At 39.2% G+C, this 25681-nt stretch overlaps 2 protein-coding genes across 6 annotated transcripts in view; one reads left to right on the forward strand and one right to left on the reverse strand.

The window, feature by feature from the left end:
• The window catches only part of LOC109852233 (repressed by EFG1 protein 1-like), a 35759-nt gene extending 11529 nt beyond the window's left edge, over nucleotides 1-24230 (forward strand). For 2 of the 4 annotated variants that reach the window (XM_020423199.1, XM_020423200.1), the window contains exons 3-9: nucleotides 15325-15585; nucleotides 20059-20239; nucleotides 22286-22420; nucleotides 22632-22783; nucleotides 22957-23326; nucleotides 23470-23659; nucleotides 23908-24230. In XM_020423199.1, coding sequence (XP_020278788.1) covers nucleotides 15325-15585; nucleotides 20059-20239; nucleotides 22286-22420; nucleotides 22632-22783; nucleotides 22957-23326; nucleotides 23470-23659; nucleotides 23908-24068 — 1450 coding nt within the window. In that variant the 3' untranslated portion in view covers nucleotides 24069-24230. Of the gene's footprint in view, nucleotides 1-4117; nucleotides 5589-13176; nucleotides 13398-15324; nucleotides 15586-20058; nucleotides 20240-22285; nucleotides 22421-22631; nucleotides 22784-22956; nucleotides 23327-23469; nucleotides 23660-23907 lie in introns of those variants that run through there. The other 2 variants (XM_020423201.1, XM_020423202.1) reach the window with 2 other exon arrangements.
• LOC109852234 lies at nucleotides 812-3521 on the reverse strand. Of its 2 annotated transcripts, none has more exons than XM_020423203.1 (3): nucleotides 3443-3521; nucleotides 3234-3340; nucleotides 812-2941 (listed from the first exon to the last, which is right to left on the reverse strand). In XM_020423203.1, the coding sequence occupies exon 3, from the start codon at nucleotides 2742-2744 to the stop codon at nucleotides 1842-1844; it is 903 nt and encodes a 300-aa protein (XP_020278792.1). In that variant the 5' UTR covers nucleotides 2745-2941; nucleotides 3234-3340; nucleotides 3443-3521; the 3' UTR covers nucleotides 812-1841. The 2 variants fall into 2 exon arrangements, with proteins under 2 accessions (XP_020278792.1, XP_020278793.1); XM_020423204.1 differs by having other exon boundaries at nucleotides 3222-3340.
• Nucleotides 24231-25681: the final 1451 nt, after the last annotated feature.

Below are 25681 nucleotides of genomic sequence, written 5' to 3' on the forward strand. Positions count from 1 at the left end.
AAAACAACAATTGATATAAACAATAATTATACTATATCATATAATTATGTTTTACAATACCGTTTTGCTCCCGATTTTTTTAGTTTTATAATTTTACACACGATGCACATTCTCAAACTGAACGGAACTGACGAATCGCCACGCGGTCGTCTTTCGAAGCAATTTGTACACGACGACTTGGGCTTCAGCTGACAACTCGCATATGTCGCAAGTTTCGATTCCCCGGCTGAAGTAGCTCGACGCTCTCTACGTCGTTTGCAAAGTGCCAGTTAGACGGAGAGATCCCTCTCGGGTCAGAAATTCATTCGTGACATTCTCCGCGTAATCTCGCACTGGCAGCGTTGTTTTCGGGCACACATACCGTAACGTTGCTGCACGCCGCGCGCGATTTAGAATCACTCGGCGAGCGAAATCGGCAGCGCGCTCCGCTGATGTCGTCGGGATTATCCGCGAGACAGAGTCTTATCGCGTGCGGAAACACGCCCTCTTCGGACACTTTGAGCTCCCGTATTGCGAGTACACCCTCTCGACGGAAATTTATGCGAACTGTAATTCATGTTTACGTTTGACGTGTTTCGTTCCGCTTGAGTTTTCTCGCTCCCGTTCTCGACATCTCGCGAAAGACTTGGAGTTTCGGCTGTTATGTACGAATAAACGAAATCTTAACAAGAGAGGAGAGAGATATTTATAACAATTAGATACAAAAGTTGGTTCTTTGCACATCTAATTTAATTACTCTGAAAAAAAAATACTACAAAGTTTCGAGCAAATAATAATATAAAAATATATCAAGTTTGTTACAAAAAACACTTTTCGTTTTACGCTAAAGCTATATTATTTACTAGCGGAAACAGTTTTTATAATTCGAGTAAGTTCATTCGAGTAAGTAACATAAAAATATATCAAATTTGTTACAACTTCTTGTTTTACACTAAAGCAGTTATATTATTTACTAGTGGAAAGTTTTCATAACGTTTTTTGCAGGCAAGAAATCTTTGTTACTTTTTTCGTTATATAACGCTTGTTTTACTATACTATAGTATGAGTACATAAATATATAGGATGTTCAAAAAAAATATAAAATATTTTAAAGACATTTAGTAAGCTACAAAATAAGTCGAAAAATCGTAATAAATATCTTGCGTTTCCTTCAATAAAAGGGGCAAAACAACAACTGTGTTATTTTTTTGCATAAATCATAATAAACATATAAAACAAAAATAAAAATAAAAATAAATCAAAGTTTACAATTAAGCTTATATATAGTATAAAGCAAAGATCTTTTTGATCGATGTAAACGTGCTAAATGTTTGTGCACGATATATTGTGAAAAAATAAAACAAAAAATAAAAATATCAAGAATGGCTCATTTGGGAAACAAATCGAATCTACTTGTTTACTGATACTTTTTGACTCTTTTTGCAGCGTACTAAAAATGTCTTTCTTTGAAATTTTTTAACCAGAAAAAAAAATTTTTACTCTTTAAAATATTTTATCTTTTTTTTAAACATTTTTATGTACATATTATGAGTATGTACTGACTCTCTCATATGTCATCTCGATAAATCGAAAGTTACTGAAATCATTTTGCTAACTTTCTTTACTTCTGCGGATAATTACGCGCAATTACAATTACAAAAATAAAACTAATAATAATGATGCAAAATAAAATATGTGTATAGTTATTACTATAATATAACTAATAATTGTATTAGTATAGAAAACTTACTACTTTGATCAATAATAAAAGCCTGCAGTGTTTCTTTTTATACGTGTTGGTGTACATGTCAATTTTGATTTACAAAGTTTGTAACAAAAACGAAAACATTTGCAGTTTTGATTTACATTTCGCATTTTATATCTTGCAAGTACTCATCATGTTGTTTGTGAAACTGAAGTATATGCTGAACTATATGTTTATATCGTGTAGGAGAATAGACAAGTTGCGTTATACCGTCGTTTTCGACGATAATGCACAGCTGCTTGCATATCGCGTATTTTAAAGACTCGGGAATGACGAGTAGGTTTGCGTGACAGTCGTACAGATATCTTGAAGCTTCCAAGTCCTGTTTTTTCAAATTTGACGCCAGACGGATGGCCACAAGCAACGGCAACGACTGCTGCACATATTCATCGGGAAGAATCAAGAGAAATATGGGCGAGAAGAGCATTCTCGGAAGATTGGGAAACAAATCAAAAGGCATGTGAGAAATACCCGGGATATTGAACTTGAGCATCCACAGCATTATGCTCGGGAAGCACTTAGCTATCTTTTGAAATGTGAGATCCTCGTTGAACAACTTCAATGGGTCATTGCAATACTTGTCGAAAAAAAGTTGCTTCAAAGCTTGTATGGTTCTTGCGTTCGAACTTACGGACAGATTGTACTCTTGTTCCAGATAATAAAAATAGCATATAGCAACGATATCTTTGTGTATTGCCATATTGTTTGAGAATACGATGTTGCGTATGCAATTATTATTGCGCGCGTAGTTGTAAGACAATCGGAAAAGCGCGTTGGGATAATTTGCTACGCGAAGACTTATCATGCGATGCTTTAAAATAATTTTCTTGATAACGGTACTCGAATTGACAAGAAACACCGAAGTGAACTTTTCATTCGGATGAGCTCTCACAAAGTCAAATTCGAGAAGTCTCTTTTGCGGACGGATGTTTTTTCTCAAAAAGCCGTTCATTAAGTCTATTAGTTGACGCATAAAAATGGTCTCGTCTGTGATTTCCATTATTGTTCGCAGTGCTCGAATATCAAGCGAGTGCAAATGTTCAACTTCGAATCGAAGGATAATTGCATTTCGTATGATCTTTGATTTTGAAGAATCACGATCTTCAATTGTATGTATGTCAAAACAATTGTCCGGAGCGTCCTTTTACATGCTGTAAGTCAGTCCGAGTTAAGCGCACACGCACCTATAGTTACGATCTGCGCATAAAAATCCGTGTAATATGTTAGTTTCACGTAGGTAGGTAGGTAATTCACAGCACAACGATATGTATATAATGGGTTATTATTATTACGTGTTAATATTATTGCGTTAAATCGTTGTTATTAAAACGATAATTGAGACTATGTAACGAGAGAGGCAGTAATTATATAGTATTCGAGAACGTTATTTGCGTCTCAAAAAATATTTACAACCGCGCAAATTATACGTGTAACATTTATATAAAGTTAAAAATTATATAAAAAAACATGGATTTACATTTTGCTGTACCTGTGCGACTATTATTCCGCAAGGAGAGTAGAAAAAGCGATTCTATGTGTGTAGGTTATTCCCGCATCATGTGTTTGTGTATCTCTAACGGTCACCTTTGCTAACTTCTGATGTTTCGAACCAGGTAAAAAATAAATACGTTAATCACTATAATACATGTGATAAGTACGTAGAATTAACACTCATCAATGCAATGTGCAATGTTGTACCTGTAATAATTCACCAAAAAGAAAACTGAAATAGAGAGAGAATCTTTCTCGCACGTGTTGTATGATTAAGACTTGTCGACCTACAGAACTAAACTAACTGTCGCTTCGTTACCACATGTATACGCTTGTATATGTATCATACATTGTGTGTGTGTGTGTGTGTGTGTATGTGTATTGTTTATATAGAATGTAGTCGGATTGTGTGCCGCGTCAGTAAGTTTCTTATTATTTGAATAGCGAGAATTTCAAATAATTTTCAATCGATCAATTGTACGAAAAATTAATGCAAATAAAAAATTGGTAACAATAGCAATTGTTAACAATAGCGCATGTAAAGTTGATTTAACATGTACTCTCGGCACGACAATCGAGAAAAACGATCAAAAATCGATAGATTTCAGCAGCATTTGTTTTATCAAATGATTATGTTTGAGCGATTCCGATTTATTCTGTATAATCGATATTTTCGTACAATCAATATTTTTGTTACTATCGCTTTTACTTCTCAGAAAATCTGAGTTTCGAGAGAAGGTCTCGAGATATTATGGTACATCTATAAGCATCTAATTCGGCGCCACCTGCGCTTCCTAGCTCGAGCGTGCGCGGCCGCTAGGCACTTATGAAACCTGCGCGGCACGCGGCTCGACGGCCAGTCCGATTCCTCGTCGCAGTGCGATACGGTCGATAGAAGCAAGCCACGTCGCGCAACCCACGGTGGTTGCAGTAAAATGCAGTGACGAACGCGCCATCGACGCGTGGCCACGCGAGGAATCATCCCCCCGTGAATGACCCGCTTTTCTTTCCCTCTCGCGCGAGAAGATTCGTTCATTCCGCTCGTAAATGTCGACGAAACCGCGACCACGTGAACGAAATGTCATTGTGAATTTCGGAGCACTCTTGAAAATTCGCGCATACGTCGAGTAAAATCTTAACGCGTGTGTTGGTGCGAAATTATATTCTGATTCTCGCAAAAAACAGCTGTTTGACATCAAAAGTTTCGCAGAGGTCTTCGACAATCGTCGGCTCTTGCAAAAAACTCTGATAATTTTTTTGAGACTTCGTTTATCATCGACCTCATATGCATAACAGCTGTTCGGAGATTTTTTGAATTTCTGAAGGTGATTTTGTTTGAGACAAAGATTTATACAGAATCATTAACAAGCTCGCAGATAATCATCCGCGAAATCGGACCGATTCATCGCGATCACGTGAATCGTATTTTTATTTTTTATTTTTTTACGTTTCTGCAAGTCTCGACAGTCGAAAAATTACGGCCGGAGAGAGTTTGCACAGATTGTCTCCATCGATCACTCTCTCTCGTCAGAATTTCCCGACGTAAAGAGTCGCGACACTAGCTACCGATCTGAGAGAGACCGGCGCAAAAGGAGGCAAAAAAAATTATCAAAAAAGTACAGGAAGGCGGATTGCAAACAAACACGCTTGAACGAACATCAGCCAACTATAAAACCGCGAGCAAACAGAACTGAAGCGTCACCATCGCCGTGACATTGGACGTTGCTGCAAAAACTGTTTACGTGTCAAGTCGATACCACGACAAAGATACTCTCTGTCGAATTCACGCGGCGAGCACTTATCCGACTCGTGCCACGTGTGAATCGAAGATTAAAGAGGAACATGTCTCCTCACGGTCTCACATTTTTTGACTATTGTACAAATTTATTGTGACGTATCAGTTGAAACTCGAAAGACAATGCTGTTTATTTCTAAACCTCTCCATCAGAAAGATATCGCAAAATTATCTTCGAGTCGACGCGAAGAGGAACGAGCGTTGACGCATGAAGAGACTGCAGTTTGAAAGTCGGAGGATCAAGGCGGACGAAGTAGAGGGTTGTAAACTATCGATTGACCCGTGTATCTTGAAGAGGATGCTCTCTTTGGTATCGTGAGGAAAGCGGAGTTCACGTCGCAGTCACGTGCGAAGAAGACGAGTAGAGCGAAGGAGAGAGAGAGAGTCGAAGTGCGCGAGGGAGGAAGAAAGACCGACCTTCACACACAGGCGGAGCAGGCGACGCCACGACGTCGTCGTCATGGAAAATCGATTCGCCGCCGACCATCATCACCACCCCGCTACAACCACCCGTCGCGGTGCAATGACCTCCAAACCGGGAAAATCCTATAGCGTGAGGTAAGTGGCTTCGTGGTTAGAAATCAGAGGGCGAATCGCGCGCGCGCTGACTCGAGGAGAAGGCGGGGGAGGAAGAACGGCGAACTGACAGAGTGAAGAAAGAGCCCACGAAGAAAATAACCGACGGCTTCACCCGCCGATGTCTCGACGTCTACGACTTTCGCGACGTTTTTCTCTATTTTACTTCCGGCCCCCGCGTGGCTTTCCGACGATTTTAAACGCGCGACGGGATGAGCGCCGCGCGCGTTGCTGCTTTTTTGACGGAAAGAGAAAGTAATGGTTTTTCTCTCTCTCTCTCTCTTTCTCTTTCGGGAAGCTTTGATGCTTCACACGCGATTGGAGATCTTGTCGAGGCGCAATTGAGGAAATGCATTGTAATATGCATAAATTATGGTCGTTGTAATTATATATTTTTTAATATATTTCTTGTCTCGTTGTACTATATATTTTTTTAATTTTTAAAGAATTTGTTTAAATTTTATAAAAGAGTAAAGTAAGTTTCGATGCGGAACACTTTTTCTAAGCGCATGTCGAATGGAAGTCTCGAGGTTGTTTTCCAAGAAACGTACAATTGTTCTTTTGAATCAATTTTACAATTTCGCGGAATAAATAACTGAAAGAGTCCGCAGAGCAATCATTGTTCATCAATTGCAACGATAATGAGGCTGTTGAAAGCGCTTGCTTAAATCGCTTTATGCTTCACGTGTTTTCGCGAAGCCCGAGTTTTTTAAACCGAACGTCGAAAGACAAGGTCGTCTTTCGTTCGCGCGACGCACGCACGATTCCGCAAAAATTCGCGTCGTCTCGCACGCAGCGCCTATAATTCGCGTGTTCGTAAACATGCTGCCGTCGCAGCAAAACGCCGCTGTTGTCGCATTTGATTCTGCATTCAAGAGAATAAAGAACTCATTCTCACATTGGCCATGTGTCGCTGCTAAATGCAGCTGTTTTAATTTTAGTTCTTTTGTGCGACTTGAGGCGTTTTATGACGTTATCGCATTCTGTTGTCAAACGCGTTGTCGAGCGCGTTGAGAGCGCGTTTTCCTCGCAATAATTTCTCGTTGCGTTTGTTTTTTTTTTTTTTATTCGATAAAGAAATGAGAGAAGATAATTAGCTATTTTCGATATTCTAAATACGTCGGCGATGTAAACTGAAGCATGTGCGCGCACATACACGCCGTTGCGCCGCCGATTTCGCGCGTCGCATCGTTCCAGAAGATTCCGAGCTGGCGTAGCCGGACCAGAGATACATAACTGACAGGCATAGTTATTATTTCGAACTCAGAGACTCCTTTGTGCGCGAGTGAGCGCACAGTCTTTGAATTCTCTTGGGAATTGAGATCGCCACCCCTTTTGCCGAGAGATCGCCGGAATTGCGCGTTCCGTAAATGCGCACGCACAACCAGTTTCAAGCATCGCATTGAAGTTTATACGCGCGATAGTCGAGCAAGATAAGGAAGAGAGATACGTTGCGGTTCGCTTTTTCCTCCGCGAATACGAAATAATAATTACAGTGTCTCGTACGTGAAACAGAAACGGATAAAATAAATAAAATCGGCAAAGTTAATAATAATTACACACAGTGATTTTAGTAATTAGAATAATGCTAATGGCTTTGTGATAAAAAGAAAGCAAAACAATTAGCTCTGAACAATGTTTGCTCCTTAGACTCTCGAGATTTTTTTACGTCATAAAATCCGATCGTGTCTCGCTCGTCGACTGCAAGAATCAAAGACAATTGGGAACGAAAAGTAATTGCTCTTGGTTCGGCAGAGCGTCGAGTCTGATTTTCAGTCCTTATTCCGATGTTCTTCGACTTACTCTCGATTTATAGCTCGGCGATCGAAATCGGAGCAACATGTGCTCGGAACTGTTTGATTCACCCACTTTTCAAGACCTTCGAAGCGACTTAAGTGGACTTTATTGTACGTAACGGCGAGTTACCGTTGTTTGTTCTACGCCCGATGATGTTAATTTTTTTTTAGCGACATCTTATGTAACACAATTGTGAAGACGCGCGATGGAAAAGACAAGAGAGGATTTGTTTTATAAATAGAACATTAAGATGGATCAACCTTGAAAAACAACAATGATAAGCATAAAAGAAACTTGGAGAGCGCTGAGTTGACAAGAAATTTAAACGCAATGCGTGTGCGTAGTAGAAATGAAAAGTATCCGAAGAAAAACTTTATCTTATTGACTCAATTAACAAACAATTCGGAGAATTATCGCGAACTTTAATTTGCACAATTAAATTTTACATCTATCGCAATCTTTTTTAGACGAATATCAAAAACTCGATGTCTAATAGTAATGTGCCATTAATCAAACAACGAACATTGTACGCCGCGTTACGTGATGAATGTTACATCGGCAATTACGTGAAAACGATGAAAAACACACGACCACGTGGGTTGTCGCGCGTATAAATAAATATTTAAGGTTCGCATTATCGTTCTCGGAAATTACAATTTTTTTTTTTTTTTTTAATAGATAGAACGGATACAGCCTTATATGTGGAATAGATTCAAAGCGATCTTTTATGCGTATGTTCTACGTATTATCGGCGAAAAAATAGACGCATAATCCGTACCACACCCTTTCGCTGTAATGATAAGTTTGCGCTGGAATAAGAAAAGGAGCAATCGCGCGCCAATGTAAACTCCGTTGTAGATAAGTTCTATCTGCTACGAGACACGAAGAGAGGAACACGCGCCGATGGGACGTTCGATAAGAAATCTGTAAATATCATCTTCTTAATAGAGAGGATTACTCTTCATTGATTACAACCGTTTGCTTTGTACGTAAAAATATCTCTCTATAATTGTGTAACGTGTGTGCGTCAGAAAAATAATTGACATCAAATGTTTTCACTCGAAAAAAATCAATTAAAAGAAAAAAATTATACGAAGTTAAAAAAAAAAAAATTTACTTGAAAAATCAATTGTTACTCGACAAATGTTTCAAAATGTGAGTTAGATGACGTAAATAGTTTGTTTCTTTAGACAGAGATATTTCCAAGGATGACATAATATATCGTGGAGTTATGAGAAAATATTAAAATACGATAAGATCTCTCTCTTAACGCGCATGCTAATGTAATTTATATCTTCGCACGAATAGAACGTTAAGTTTTTAACGACCTTTCTCTTTTTGCGGCAATTAGATGGCGTATTGCGGAATATGAAATTTAAAGGTTACGCATCAATAAATTGGTTTACAAGCAATTAAACCGAATTAAAAATCAAATATCTTTCTCTTTTGAACAAACACACGTAATTATGAGCGCATAAATCACGCGTGTGCGTCTGCGCAATATGTCGCTTTGATGTATTTTTCATCACGATTCGATTACATTCGTTACTTTCCGCGAAATAACATTTCGCGTGTTTTTTCAAACAGCGTGTTTCAGAATTCAGCGTGTGTGCGCTTTGTCAAAATACAGATGAAACGTATAAATCGTAAATATAGTATAAAAATAACACACGTTTTTGCGAACACACACGCACGGTCTACGCAAGATTCGAAGCGTTTCTTATCTTGTTCAAACTTTAATCAGGTGTGCGTATGACATGTCAAGGTGATATAAAGTGTTAATTGTCGTTGAGACACGTCTTCGTATATATCTGACGCAGTTGTACGTACATGCGAATGAAACATGTGAGTCACTAGAAATAGGACACTCTAGACGACGGTTCCGAAGGATGATTATTACGTACATATTGTTTTTTCCTCAAAGCTATTTTGGTAATTATATGCATTAGTATTGTTTCCTGCGCTATGGAAAATATTCTTATGTTGTAATCTCACGTGAGGACAATTTTGATGACACGCCCATCGTTAATTACTCTTCGAATACGACTCGAGGAAGTCGTTGTTACGGACGAAAAATATCAATTCTTTTGTTTTCTCAATTTTATGCCAAACAGCGTTCCAAAATATTCTCGCCGTCGCATTGAAAATTCGCGGAACGATGCGTCTTCAAAGCGGAATATTGGTTGACAATGGTGCGCCGTTGCGCAAACTGACTAATTATCGACTATTACGTCGGGCTAATGGCGCGTTCCCGAGTTGCGTCATTAAACCATTTGTACGGTCGCTTATAAAGTCAGATCAAAGAGAAAATTCAATGTAGGATCTGGAAGCCCCTGTGAGGGTCGAGGTCGTCCAGAAAATGTCAGCTTTCTGATAAAAACGCTCGCGTTCGCGGGTTCGTGTTAATTGAGTTCCGCTAATACAGTAAAGGCGTTGTAAAATATTCTCGAACTCAGAGATGAAGCTTGCATGAAGGTTTATTGCATATCGTAAAAGTTAGTGGATTTTGAAAGATGAGTTACTGTTTCTTTTGTTTTTTTTTTAAATTAACGGAATTGTATCAAACGTTTTCTCTCAGAACATCTTGGAATTAGCACACAATCGAGAAAAAATTGTGTGTCCTTTAGATTTTAGATGATGTTTGACTTTTACGAAGAAGTTTGTTTATATTTTTATTATTTTTTGGTTACTCTCTCTCTCTCTATAATTATACTATTATGATATTTAAATTTTCTGTTGCATTACTCTCGTGTGTGTGTATGCATTAAAATTAATAATTAAGTTGCCTGATGCGTTCAATTAATTTCTCAAGGCAACGCAATTCGAAACAAATTAATCTCAATCGCAAAGAGCGAGCAATTAAGATAATTATTCTGTTTCTTTTGTCAAGGCCGTACGAAGTGATAATTACGTGATAACATACGTTTTGATCGCATAAAGACATCTTTGATATCTCGCGGATTTTTCTGGCGCGAGAGTCTGCGCGTTTTTTTTCTGTCTCACGAGCGACCTCGTGTATCGAATTACTATGAAGTCGTAATTGATCGTCACCGGAAGCTGACCGCGATGATCTTGATCGTGTCATCCTCGCGCGTGCAACACACCGTTCGACGTGTAAAACAAGCAAAGAAATGACGTCATTTTCGGGAAAATCCGTACAAAACTTTAATCACGCGAGATTCGACGATGCACGTATGTATATATTGTATACATGAAATTGCTCAATTAAAAACTTTGCTAAAATCGATACAAACAAACTACTTAGCAGCTAATTAAGAGAAGATTTACTGTGCGATTTGCGGAAATCGTGGCGTGACGATGTTCGTTCCGTCGTTGTTTTACGCGCGGATTCGGCTACGCTGATAAGAGTTGCAACTGATTTTTCCGTTCGACGTGAAGCGTTTAGCGACGCCATATTTACGTAATCACCGTTTATTGCTCGCCGCGGGCATCGCCAATGAGGCGGTTATTATACCGCGGGTTTATTCCGCGTTTCGACTGACAACCGGCGACATTGTGATGCAGATTGTCTGATTGAAGCGATCTGTGTGTGACTCCCGGCCTTGAACAAACATCGGTATACTGTTTCGTGTGCGCTTGCCGGCGAAAAATTATGCAACGCTTATCAACCCTTGAACAGTCCTGACGAGGACGCGACGACGCGCTCGCTTGTATTGTACAGTGCGTTTCATATTACGCAACTGCAGTGCACTCAGAGAGAAAACGTGTCAGTCTGAATCTCATTTTTGTTTGTCACGCAAAAAGTTTGCGCAACTTAAACGCAGACTTTATACTTTACAACAGACTTTATTTTATTTTACAATTACAAACAGAAAATTAAGTAAATACGAATGTGAATACAACATCTATCACTTTCTCTTCGCAAGGTAATTTACTTTTTTTTCGTTGCAACATGATTCATCGAGTTTTACGTGAACTTTTTGTGTTCATCGAGCGCACTTGCACCATGCACCTCAATCGTCCCGTTAAATTTTAGATCGCCACTCGAGATTACTACTTTCCTTCGAGCAAATTGCCACTGAAAGTAGGTTTCTTTTCTTTTTACGGAAGAATACAAATGCATCAAAGCGATGAACGTCGGGTCCGTAATCTTATCCTATAATAAAGTATTCAAAAATGCAGATGGAGCACTCCGAAGGTTACCGGAAAATGAACTACGTGTCGACGAAGAAGAATAACAGTCGGATCGAAGGTCGCGATGATGCAACGAAAAGAAGTCTGGAGGATGACCGCATCGATCGTGTCTGATATTGAGATTATAGCACAATAGATTCTTTCTCTCGACGAGGAAGAACGATCGTTCAAAGAGACGGCCGTTCTTTGAACGCAAATGAAAGTAGCGTGCGAACTCGGAGTCTTTCTCTCTCTCTCTTTCTTTCTCCTCCCGGCCGGAAACGACCGGTTCTTCCTACGCGATTTCGTAAGGCTTCCTGTTGTGTCCTGTTGTTAATTGGCCGCGCCAAGTGTCAGCACGTTTCGGTGTCTTGCACGTCAGCTGTACGTGAAGCCGCACGCCAGCACGTGCCGTTGCTGTAAATTAAGTTCGTCGATAAATCGTTCAGATAACGAGAGAGTCACGGGTGGGAGTGCGGCGCTTGCTTGTTTCACTGCTGTGGTTTTTCGTACGTGAAAGTCATGCGCGAATTCGAAAATAATGTAAAATACGATCTCGCGACAAGATTCGAAAAACTTTCTTCCACAAAGATTTGCTTATTATAATTAAAAAAATTGCAAATCAAACCAATTAATTAGTACAATAATTTAATTTAGGATAAATTTTAATTAATCTCCAAATAAAAAAGTAAATTAAATATTGTTACAGCTTTCGCGTGTAGTAAATTCGGAGCTCTGTGTAGCGGTCGACACACCGCTATTATATTCGATCACGGCGGAGATCAATGCGCTTCCATTGGTCGCGAGCCGAGCGAAAGAGACGATACCGTGTTGTTCCAGAGCAGTGATTCCGGTCAGCCGGAATAGCGGTACACGCTCGGCCGTGCGTCTTTGAGTTCTCGAATTATTACGTTGCCGCTTTCCGCGAGGCGTACAGTAGCACGCTTTGTCGCGAAAGCGGAAGAAACCAAACGTGCATCGTGCACGAGAAGCTATTTTTTACCATCATTTCGCGGCCTTTCTTCTTTGTCACACTTTCCTTGCGTTGCAAACACAATCCAAATTGCGTTTCGCATCTTGTGGAGTAGACCGCATAAAGTAGAAAACAAAATGCGCATCTTTAGAACTTTATTTCATAAAATCCGGTACGTATTTCCGCAAATAAAAGTGCGATTCAAACGTGTTTCTTTTCAAGTGTCAACAAAAAGATTACAAAGAAAAAAATATAGATAAAACTAAGAATAAAAAAACTAATAAATATTAAATACAATAAACTTTGAATAAAAAATATAAATACAACTACGAAAAGAATGAAAAAAAAAAAAAAAAAAAAAAAAAAAAGAAAGACTAAATACAATAAACTTTGAATAAAAAATATAAATACAACTACGAAAAGAATGAAAAAAAAAAAAAAAAAAAAAAGAAAGAAAGACAGAGGGTGAGAGAAACCGTTTATGCGCTAACTTGGCAAATAGTAGCCGAACGAATTGCAACTCGCAAGGCAGAAACTGTCGGAAGAGTTCGTGCGCTTATGAACGCGCGCTCGCCGTAGCGCACGGGCAGTGCAGTCGCGGCGCAGCGACGCGGTACAGCGCACTGCTGCAGCTGCGCCGGGATAGTTGGTCGAGGCATGTGCGCCGAGTAACGGCTAATTGGCCACCTTTCCTCTCCGCGGGAGAGGAACCGTCTCTCTCTTTCGCCTGTGTCGTGGCCGACTCGTGCCAGTTTTGTTCGTTCTGTCGTGCAGTTTATACCGCGAGCGCAGACTTATTCCGACGCCGCGGGAGAGAACACCATGAAGTCCCGTCGGGAGCTTCGTTCGTACTAACTTTTTGACTGTCAGTCGGACACATTTACATCGTAAGTCTCGTTGTTCGTTGAGATCGATTTTCTTTCGAATCGAAGACTGAAAATAAAATAACTTGTTTGTCAACATTATGACAGAAAAAATATTCACGGAATATTAGGCGTTTTGGTAAAGTATTTTTGTATTTATTAAATATAATTTTTGTTGTTTTTAAATATACATGCTGCTTGTGTTATGTTAAAAATGTGAAAGACAAGAGGCTAACTTTGTGAAGACGAGAACGGGAGAGATAAAATGTCGAGAAATGAAATTCTTTTCATATCGGTTGCGAATTTGTGCGCGAATAACGCAGCCGCGAAAAAAGTGCCTTTGAAACTGACCGAGTGAGTGATCGTCGTGAAAGTGCATTCGAACAGGAAGTCTAATTGTGCGCTTCGGACTTTTATTTAACGTAACGCAACCGGTCATCGGAAGCCATGGACTTTCTTTGTAAGAAACAAAATCTCGGCGATAATCCACGAACTCGAATATTAAATTTACATATCGATTCTTGTGTTAAATTCGCGTTCCGTCGCGACGTAAATAATATATAAAATTCAAGCAAATGCACTGAGCAGTTGCATCGCGCCACTCGGCTATGTTTCTCAATTTCTCCACCGAATACCGCGAATTCTCGTTAAAATCTAGAAATTGCTCGGTATTTTCTTGACGACTTTCTTTCTTAATTGATTCGTGGTTAAATATTCCGCTTATGTTTTTTTTTAAACAAAACGATGCTATAGCTTGAAACCAATTCTGAAAACGCACGAGTTGTTAATTTTCCTCGCGAACTTGTGTGTGTGTGTGTGTGTGAAACCGCTACAGGAATAATATTTTCCAGAAAATTGGTCGTGAATTTTTTTCAAGCACAGAGAAAACAACGGTGGCCAAAAAAATTATTGGTAAAATAACGATTATCTCTCTCATGAGGAAACTCAATCTCGATGTTGCGCAAGGTTAAGAGCAGGTTAATGAGGCGACGCTTTCGATATAATGAGGGAGATCTGCCTCTCCTCGGCAGTCACGCCGGTCTCGACGTGCGGGCTTAATCGTCCGTCTAATTCATAGTTTCGCACGCGAGCGACGATTTACGTCGAAAGGGAATTTTGTTCTAATTATTCCGTTCTAGTTGCAAACGGCCTCGAACGTGCGCATCAACATTTCAAGTGCGACACTGCAGCGTCGGATTACACGTTGCAAGAATTAAAGTTTCTCTCTATCGATCTATCAGAGTCTCTATTAAATTTTATCAAACATTAAGAGAAACAAAAAACTTCATCGATGATTCGATCGCGGAGCTCGCGACGATCGAAAAAGACCACAGATCGTAAATCTCATTTCCGTGTGCAACAGCAGTACGCACGTATATAAGATTTAAATATCTACCGCTGTCTCAAACCGCGGAAGATATACACAAGCTGTGTTAATCGTTCGCGACACGCGTCAACGCGCAACGAGGAAACGAGATATTGATTTACACATCGTAAGAAAGTCCAGAAGCGTTCGTAGAGAGAAGGTGGTTAATAATTAAAGTTACCGGCGATCGGCGTTAATTGCACGTATCGGGGAACCGGTTCGCAGCGTGAGTTGTGTGATCGATCGTGAAGAGGAAACGGCAGCGGTCTTTATCAGCGCTTAGTTAAAACTGTTTTATAGCGCACATCGGTTCGCGCAGCCGAAGATCCTCTCTCGCGTTCTCCTGAAGAGCGTGCGATGCAAAGTAAGCAAAAAAATCTCAATAGTCGACTGTAATATTCCTGATGACGAGATGAGAACGTGACATGTAAAATATCAGACGCGTATCAATTACAATTGCGCGGATGTAAACATAATTTCAAATACTGTGGTGCAGCGCAGTGTAACAGGATCGATCATATTTTATAATTAATACATGCCGCGCGCATAACGCGTCGTTGATTGTTTTACTAATCAATGTTCCAGGTCTCCGCGAATCGGAGGGCCTCTTTCGCAATCGCTAGCTATGATCCCGCCTACCATGCACGGGCACGAGTTCAACCAGCCCCTGTCGAGGGTGGTCATGGTCCGTAAAACGGATCAAAGGACTTTCAGCAAGGGAAGACGGGGTGGCGAGCCTCTCCTGGAAACCGTTACCAGGGAAACCGTCGAACTCTTCAACGGCGGCCGAGCCGAGAGAAAATATACCTCCGAAACCAGAGACATCGTTACACCCAAGTCGAACAGGTTTGTCAGTTTTTTTTCGATCATCATTAAGTGTGTACGGATACGCTCCAAAGTTTCAAGCTTTGTCTCACTCGCGATATTAATTGAAGTGTTTACAGACGCGAGGAAGACATATATATATATATATTTTTTTTCTTATTTAAAAAAACTGTATAACATATATTTTTCAAAACATAAAAAATAATGTTTTGTTAATTTTCAATTTTTTTAAAGTTGGAAAATTTATTTCAAAGACACGATATGTTCGAGATAGACAAGCAAAATTAAGACGCGTACACGATTGAGAATTTAATGTTACATAACTTTAATATCGGCAAAACTGATGCTTTAGAAGGTAATGAATAACTCGTTTCTCAGCCGCAATTATCCTGAACGTCATTATATAGCTGTGTATGCGTCTCTGACAGAAGAAAAAAATATATACATATTCAAGCAGAGAAATAAATTGTTGGATGCGATTCGCGTAGCGTATCGAAGCAAGTGTACCGCTGTGTAAAAGTATAGATTTATGAACTCAGGCGGTGGTTATAACGCGATCTATAAATATATGTGTTTCAGTGTGATTTTTTTGTTCGTCTCTTACGTCTAAGAATTTTATGTTCCGAGTTTATTACGAAAACCAATTACCGTGTAACCCGAGAAAAAGAGTTCGAAAACCATTAATGTACACGGTAGATGCATGTAGTAATGTTCCGAACAAATTGATGTGCGTAGCGTAGTATTATCTCCCGCATTAGAAGTATTTCTTCTCGATGTACATACGTGACGATGAGGTTGCGCGTCTCCTCCCTGCACACAAACGTGTGTACCGGAAACTTGTTACACAGTTCGAAGTAGACAAAACTTTATCCGTCGTAAAGTTAGCTAGTCTATAGTGTGTTTCTCAGTTCCTTTCTCTTGGTGTACACAGCGTTTCAGTTTCGCTCGTCTCTTTTCCCCCCGTTTTTTTTTTGTCAATTTAATTTGTGACCGATTTAGCGTTTTTACTCCGATATTCACTGTGATAATGTGCGCGATAATAACAAAATTGTTTTCAAAAACGGAGAACTCGGCGAACGTTTTTCTCTGTATAAATAAGAAATAAGAAAAGAACTATTTCGAGAAAAACCGCAGAGACCGCAGGTTTTCAAGCGTGTGCTAAAAACGGAAGAGTGATACTTTGTGTTCTTTCCTTTTACCTTCTCCGTCGGTTACGAAAAACAAATCGAAGAAACATATCGTCCGACAAGTTTTCCACATTATTGCGGGGCGCACAATTAATTTCTCTCGGCACAGTCTCTCGCGAGTATAACGCTGGAAAACATCAATTGAGATAACTGATATTTTTTAATAGAACGTCGAAGTTCGAGTAATGAGAAATATTAGTAAAAGTAAGTAGGTAATTTTTTCTTTTTTTTTTTGTTAAACTTTAATTTAATATTTATCATGTTGTGTGTACCAATTGCCCTTGTAGTATGCCGTCGCTGAACGTGCACGGAACGAAAAAGAAGGTGGTCGGTTTTGTCGATCAGGTGTCGCCCGTCAGGTACAATCGCCTATGCGGCGCTGATCCGCTCAGTCTAATTGCCAAATTCCGATTCCAGTGAAGCGAGAGTAAGCATAGACTTGTCGCAAGACACAAGCGGCAGCACTGATAGTATTTTTTTATCAATGCCAGTTTACTTAGATGCTTTTTTTCGAAACTTCACTAGAATCGGTAAGTGGTCCTATAGTTTACTAGCGTACGACACGTAGTAGGTGGTGTAGAAAGCCGAGTGACAGCTGAAAGTTCGCGTGTTTGCGCTTCAAACGTAAGAAGATGGCAATTCTGACAAGAACGCCGTAAATTGCCGGCTTTCACAATGGCGTAACAGGACGATCGTTTCCGCGCGCCGCAGAAAAGAGATTTAAAGTTGTTGCTCAAATTGAAAGTATGAAAATCCCGGGAGAACTTTGGTTTTGTTTTTAAATAAACTATTGTTGCTGCATCTGATACTCGTATCTGATATTTAGATTTTAACGACAGAAAAAAACAATACAAGATATTTGGATTACGTAACGCACGTCGTCGATAAACCGATAATTTTGCGAGAAAAAAATGTTCTCGAGCCGTTTAAGAAAATGATTAATCGCCTTGAGGTACACTTTGTTGGGATTAAATTCTTATCTGCGAGGAGGAACACGTCGACGATATATACGATTCCGCCTACGCCGAGCAGCGCGGTCGAGAAAAAGTTTCTTCTCGACGCGACTTGCCTGAACGTATGGGGAATGAAATGCAGCGAGGTATAAAAATATATGAGATGAGGAATATGCAATAAAATACAATGCGCCTCGGGTCCATTATATCTCATTTCATCTCAGAATTTTCGACGATATATACTTGGATTTCAATTTTTCTCTTGACTCGTTTCTCTTTTTATGAAAATAATAATCAACAGTAAAAAGTGATTTTAAGATCGTAATAATTTGTAATTTGAAACAAAAAAATGTCAGAGTTGAATTTTATGTTTTTTGTATTTTTTAATTTGTACGTATAGATATTTTGTTTTTTTTTTTTACGTACAGATATTCAATTTTGAGTGTGTCAGATCATTTTACAATTTCAAAGTTATAAAAATAAAGATTTTCTTAAACAATAAAAGGAAACTAATATTAAAATGTTTGTTATGTAAACATTTATCATATTTGACAAATTGTTGTGTCAAAATCTTTTTATAAGATATACGGTAGAGTGTTGTACTGCGAGGCATGTCGTATTTCATTGTGATCGGGCCCTTAATGACATCACGGAGACTCATTCAGTCTCCTGTCTCTCTGGGCACGGACATAACAAAGGAGACGACAACCTTTCTCCCACGGCGACCATGGCCGTGGACGCGTTGCGACGACTCATAGGAAGAAGGAAGTACGTCCGCGAAAGCACTTATGACGATACACGCGTAGATAAAACGTGCGGTTCAAGTCGCTCACGTGGTCTTTAACAAGATCCGCCGTGCGAAAATTCTGAAATTTTCAGCTGTTTCTTGACATTCTGACGTTCTCACCATCTTCGAGCTGAATACTGACTCTCTGTGAATCAATCGTTGTCCGTTCCAAAAAATACGTTTTCCTGACACATCGATCGCGCGTAAAAATTTGATCGACGCCTGAACACACGTTACTTCGAAACGCGCGTTTAATATTCTCCGAACTGTTTTAAATTTCGAAACACGTTCGCATCATAAACGTACGACAATAAACAAACGACTCCTCGAATTCGAATAATCTCGGGTGTCTGAAAATTGGTTGTCTTTTTCAATCGACGCGTTTATTACGCGACAAAATTATACGGCACGATTGGCGACGGTCGTTTTCTGCTCGCATCCTAATGCGAAGTTAACAGCATCCGTCCGGCGGAATTGCCATTCATTAGTCGACGTGTAATCTTACGCGAAACGATCGCGCGGATTTTCATTAGCGAGCGCACAATGATTGGACTATCCGCGACACGAATTGTTTTACACGAGCGGGACAGTATTCAGCCTGATGTGAAAAAAAAAAAAAACACTACGGCGATGAGACTAGATTAGTGGCACCGTTGTAATCACGCGGCATTGCTCTTAGATGCCCTCACGATCATCGATTGTGCACGCCAAAATGACCGTGTCCAGGTGATCCGGACACTGATCGGGATCACCGATCATTTCATTGCCTCTTTTGCCTGCTCGCATCTCATGGAAAATGCATAGAATATCAAAAAATCATATTTGGAATGTTACATTTACACATCGTATGTGTTTTTTTTTAAATAAAAGATAATTCCTGCGAAAATAAATATTATATATATATATATAATTGTGATAAAATAATATAAATATAATATATAAAATGTTATTGGTCTTTATCACTTTACATTTTTAAATTATCAGAGAAAAGAAATTATCAGAATTTACGATAAACGCGTAATCTCGAATTACAATTTATTAGATCTTCAGCGTAAAAAAAATATGCGGATTATATTCGCACAATTCATTTGACTCATTCTGACTCACGAAGCTTGATGTCACACGTATATCAATGTTATCATTTATGGCATTTATTGCTCCTCTTTCTAATCGAATTTTTTTCATCCTCGAGCTTATTTATTTGTCTGTTTTCTCTCGTTATCGCTTATTCTATAACGTGCATCGATCGGCGTCTAACTTCGAAGTGAATGTTTTCTGCTTACACAATGTGAGTTTTTTATTTTTATTTTTTCTACGGTTTTTTTGTGAACTTCATTTCACAATTCTTGCAATTAAAATTACATACATTTGAAAGAAAATTATATTAAATAAAATTTGATTTACACATTCGCGCTCACAGTTGGAAACTTGGCTTTTAGTGCAAAACAAGCATCAAAAGACTCTCGATCTGCTTGTTTAAAAACGTTCAATGTTCATTGCGCGTTGCTGTCCGGAGCAAAAAGGAGCGTTTGTTTCTTCGAATACCATGTGATCGGTCTACTTCCAGGTCGAGGCCAGACTCGGTAAGGTCGAAGTCCCCGTTGACGGCGTCGCCGGCGTCACCGGGTCCGTTGTCGAATTCTTTGCACGGCAGTTTCCACGGCAGTCTAGGAAGCGACGGCATGTCCTGCAGCAGCGCCAGATCCTCCTCGGCGTCTCCCGATTCCGCAAGATACTCGTCCGCACAGGTAAAAAACGCGTCGACATTTTAACACGTCACATCCGTGTGAAAATTTATTTAGCCACGAAAAGCGAGGAAAATTCGCTCGGAAGATATGCGAACGCTTTTGAAGTTCAAAATATTTCCAAGGTTCTTTAAAGTTGAAAAATAAGGTTCTTCTTCTTGAACTTCTACCATCTAAAATTTTGAGATCTGAATAAGAGTTGAAGAGTGAAAAGGTTACAATTTCAAAATCTGAACGCGAAGAATGCGAAGAAAATTATATATTGCAACTGGCAGTAGAAACTTTCTTCAGCTCCGCATGCAAATGCGCGAAACAAAATGTTTTTATCACGCATCCGAATAAGGAAAGCAAATAGCATCACGACGCGAGCTGCGGATCGAGCTAACAACATCGCACGCAACGCTAATAAGCAATTAGATCGTGCTACTTGTGCTATATGCGATAGATCGCGCGTTTAAGATAGATGTTTTATTCATCGCTAAAATTACATTTTACGCCGTTTTATATTTTTATTCTTACATGTATGTTTTTTTTTTTTTTTTTTAATTATTTCAAACAATAACAGACGCGATTCTCACATTGAAAATATCAAGGAACGTGTATGTCCCTTCTTGATTGTAAGAAAATACGATTAGAAGCGAGGATGTTAATCGGCTACGTGACGATTTCTTCGCCGAGAGTTTCCTATTAATCAGTCCGCTGCGATCTTTCTTTATCGCGAGGTTTAGTTTCACCCTACTTGGTAAATTAGCCGCAGATCTCGCTTGGAAAGCGCAGCTTTGGCGGTCTCGCTACGCGTCGCGTGCGAGGCGGTGTGAAAGGAGCCTAAACACTAGAAGTTTCTTCTGCCGGCGGAGAAGTGCATTGCCACCTCGTGCGATGACTCAGAATCGACCCTTTTTCGAGAGTCACGTTTGACCGTTTGACCGTCCGTCGGAAAGGACCGGGCAGATCGGTGCGCCACAATTGTGCGGTTTACTTACGCGCGATGACTAATCCGTCAGAAGAGAGCTCATAGATTGCAACTCGCAAAATCAATCTTTCCGCTCCATTTTTCGCGCGCGCGCGCGCGCGTGTTGTCGCGTTCCCATTCGCTCGTCTTGTTTCCTCGTGTATGGTATATATAATGCGCGCGAAAAAAGTTCTTGCACTTCGGTTAACAGCCTTGCCCGGCAATTTATTAAACGCGCGGTTTGCCTTAATTATCACCGCAGACTACGTGCAGTTCCTGATTAATTAAAGAAATCCGTTCGAGTTTTGTTTCACCTAATTCAATGACAGCAGTTTCTCTTTTTTTTTATTTCGTTCCTTCAAACTCTACTAGTATAAAAAAATTGCTTCATTATTAACAAGAGTTAACAAGAATTATCAGAAAGTAAACATTAATATTACGCACGCATTTTAATTTTTTAAGTCGTTGATATTAGGTCTGTTCGTGTTGCTCGCACTTTTTGTACTTGTCTTTCGTTCTCCTTTTCTCACCAAAATATGAAACGTACATATCTTGTATCTTATTGTTAAATGCGCTGGGTGTAAGCAACGCGAACGGAGCCACTGACTCACTGCCTATTCTACACATGCGTCATGTGATAAGATATGGTATATATAAATAAGAACGGTCGTTAAAAAGCTCTGAAGCTATCGTCAGTTCGAGTTCTGCGAGAGGAAGTATCGCCGGTCAACGTTGTCGTGCATTTACGTCAAATCGTCATCTCTAATTTTATTCTTTCTTTGTAAGATACGTATGTAATTTCTTCTTGTTGTTCGCAATTGCGCACAGTGTCAGTAACATTTCGCAAAACAAATAGTGTGCGAATGTTTACGAACAGATTTTCTGATCGCGTGCACGACGATCGTACGAGATTCTATCTGTAGAACAATGGGAAATCGATATTCTCGGTTAGTATTGCCAAGCAAATTGTCCCACGTTTGAGAGATTGCACCTGATTTTTATTTATTTATTGATTTTTTTTTTCAAATTTTTATCAAAAAATTTGAAAGTTTATTTAGCTTTGATCCGTCATACGGTGTTCTCTCTATATGTTATAGATAACAAAGTCTGACACGCGTAAACCGTCTGTGCGCAGATCGGGGCCTCCGAAGGAATTCATCAACGTCTGCCTCGACACGCACAATTTCTACCGATCGCGGCATGGAGCACCGCCATTACGACTCAGCAAGCAGGTTACCGTTGATCTTTTTGCGCCGCAATAAAATCGCGGCCCCTTTCCCTCAAACCGAACAGCTTCCGAGAACGCAGGAAACTCGATTTTTTTATGTCCTCATTCGATCTTTTTACTTCTGGACGTTCTCGGAAACGTGGAACGGTCTCCCGCTAGCTATCTTTCCACGCCAGAAGCGCGGTGAGTAAACCTGACGATTTATATTTTTCCAGCTATGCAAAACAAGTCAAGACTGGGCAAACATACTGGCGGCTAGGGGTAGGTTAGAACACAGAGCGAATATCGATTATGGAGAGAATCTCTATTGCATGTGGAGCTCCAATCCAAAGACCGTCGTCGGTGGTGAAGAGCCGGTGAACGAATGGTACAAGTTTTTAAATTACATTATACGCACACGCGTAAAAGTATATAATAACATTTTATTTTATTATATTGTTTTTACTCAAATTAATAAATTTTATTTTTTCTCTATATTTCTCTCTTCCACAAACATAAAAAAAAACTCAACTCTAAAATGTAAGAAATTTTTTTACGCAGGTACGCAGAAGAGGCTCAACACCAGTACGGAAAGGAGCCCACAACGCTGAAGACTGGTCACTTCACGCAAGTGATCTGGAGAGACAGTACCGAATTGGGGGTGGGAATGGCCAGGAACCGGAACGGCGAGGTATACGTCGTGTGTAACTACAATCCCGCCGGGAACTTCCTGGGCAGTTTCACGGAGAACGTGCTTCCACCCGTGGATGCTAGTCCTACGAAACGAATTACCTTTACTGACCTGAAACAACAGAACGCGTTAGACGAGCAAGCGTGGCAGCAGGAGGCATTATTGGTTCACAACGAATACAGGAGAAAACATCGAGTGCCCGACTTGAGGTTGAGTCCGGAATTGACAGCTGCTGCCAAGGTACTTTTGTGAAAGTTACGATAATATCACAAGTACAATTGCTTCAGTGTCATGTATAATGGACTTGACATGAAGGAGGATAGTAAAAGAAGAAACAACAAATAAAAGCAATTGTTACGTATGTTTTTTTTTTTAATCCACAGGCTTGGGCGAATACATTACTAAATACAAACAAACTGTTACCTCAGTCGTCGTCTCCGTACGGCGAAAATATTTATTCGATGCAATGTTCCGATCCGAAATTGATCGTCTCTGCGAGAGAAGTCATTTCGAAGTGGTATTCCGAGAAGAAGGAGCACAAATTCGGCGTCGAGCCGAAAGTGCTCAACACATGTACGTATACTTTATAAAATATGATATTATGAACACACACATATAAGGCTCTTGTTTAAAAATATTAATAAAATAAATAAAGTATCAACAAGAAAAACTTCAAAGTCAAATTAGAACTTAAGTCGAATTTTGAAAATGAATGTTACAAGCATTCTCTTTAGATAAAACTCCGTTTTTAATTAATTTAAAACTCGTGACAAAATCAAGAGAATGTATTTGCTCAATGTCTATATCTCGTTTTCTCACAGGCCACTTCACTCAAATTGTCTGGAAAAACACGACCGAGATGGGTATTGCTATGGCAAAGCGAAACGGCACGTGCGTTATAGTGGCATGTTACCATCCGAGGGGTAACATAGTCGGCCAGTTCACCGAGAATGTACTAAAACCTGTGAAAAATCCCTGTTAACGCTTGATTAAGTAATTTCTGTCAATAATGTATTTATCAAATCGTGTATTTATATATCGTGCGTATATACCATGACGCAAATTACGCGAAATATATATATGATGTAAATATGATGATGATACTTGTGCATAGAGACGTAGAATAAAACACATTCCATATATACACACTTATGTTTGTAATTTTTCTGGGAGTTCTTTAATTTTATTTTAAATAATATAACTTAATTAAAATTTCTTTATAAATTAAATGCAATAAAAAAACGTCGAGACAAGGATAATTTTGATGGAAATTTTAAAATTGCTTATTTGCTTTATAATAATTTATTTATAATAAATTTACATGCACATCGCACGCATCGCGTTACAACGTCGCACATATATATATATATATATATTTTTTTTTTATATATATAGATACATTCTCTCTCTCTGTTTTTTTCTGCTTTAATTATTTTTACATTACGTACAGCCGTTTACAGTTGTATTTGTGGTCGAGGAATGCTTAATTACTTAAATCTTATCGTAAGAACCTGCTGGACGCTTCTGTAAGACTCGTGCCATTCGAAGAGAGCTCGCTCGAGGTGCGTCAAGCTCTTGCATAAACTTTCGAACTTACACGTCCATTTGCATTCGTGAGAAAACGTGTGCGCGTCTCTTTTCGACATGGAAAATAATATAGAATTATATCGCGATTTTATAAACATGGTTACGTCTAATCGCAAACCGGTGTGATAATCATTTAAAACGTGTAGATCTGTGTGAATATTATTCAAGAAAATGTGATTGTTTCACTATTTTTTCAAACCAAAATAAGTGTACGTTTAATCTTGCCTTCCAATTCGCTTTTTCAACTGTATTGTTTATCACCAATACAAGTGGAAAAAAACACGCTGCGTAAAATTTTCATGATATATAGACATCGACACAAAAATGTCAATTAAACTTAAATATACGCATTACAATTCTGCGAAAATCGCGAGAAAAAAATGATTAGTATATTTTCCTTCATCTCACATACTTAAATATAATTTATCTATAACTTCTTACATGATATCAATCTTGATATTGTAACTTCTGTTTTCTCACGTGATATCAATCTTGATATTGCAAACAAGTCAGACGGTTGCTACAATGCAACAGTCAATACAAGAGAACGTACAATATCCAACGGTGTTGATGAATATTTAAAGTAATCACCGTGTTCTCCAAACAATTTGTTTGCACGTCTCAAAGAAGTTGTGCAGATAAATGGCGGTACTCTCGCGTTATAAAGGCACGAGAATTTTAAGGAGCGATCTAAGAAAAATCTTGTGCTCTACGAGTTTTACATCACGAATGTGGGAAATAATTTCTATATTTCGTGAGATATGACAAAAAAGACGGTCTTAAATTTCAACTGTGTCAATTTCGTAATTTTGTTTTTTTTACATGACGATTTTATGTTCCAAAACGAAAAATGGGAGAAAAAAATTCGATCTTTCGCTTTTCGAAGAGTCGAGCGCACGTTGCACACGCGACAAGTAATTGTACAAAATGTTTGCACGTACGTTCATTTCGCAATTCTTCTGCGTGACTTGAGAAGATAACTTTTACGCAAGGATTCGCGGAATCGAT

Source organism: Pseudomyrmex gracilis, unplaced genomic scaffold (assembly GCF_002006095.1).
Source record: "Pseudomyrmex gracilis isolate BER0280 unplaced genomic scaffold, ASM200609v1 scaffold_26, whole genome shotgun sequence".
Taxonomy (NCBI): Eukaryota; Metazoa; Arthropoda; class Insecta; order Hymenoptera; family Formicidae; genus Pseudomyrmex; species Pseudomyrmex gracilis.

Coding starts and splice junctions, on each gene's coding strand:
- LOC109852234 (XM_020423203.1), bottom strand. CDS start 2,744: ATGGAAATCACAGACGAGACCATTTTTATGCGTCAACTAATAGACTTA.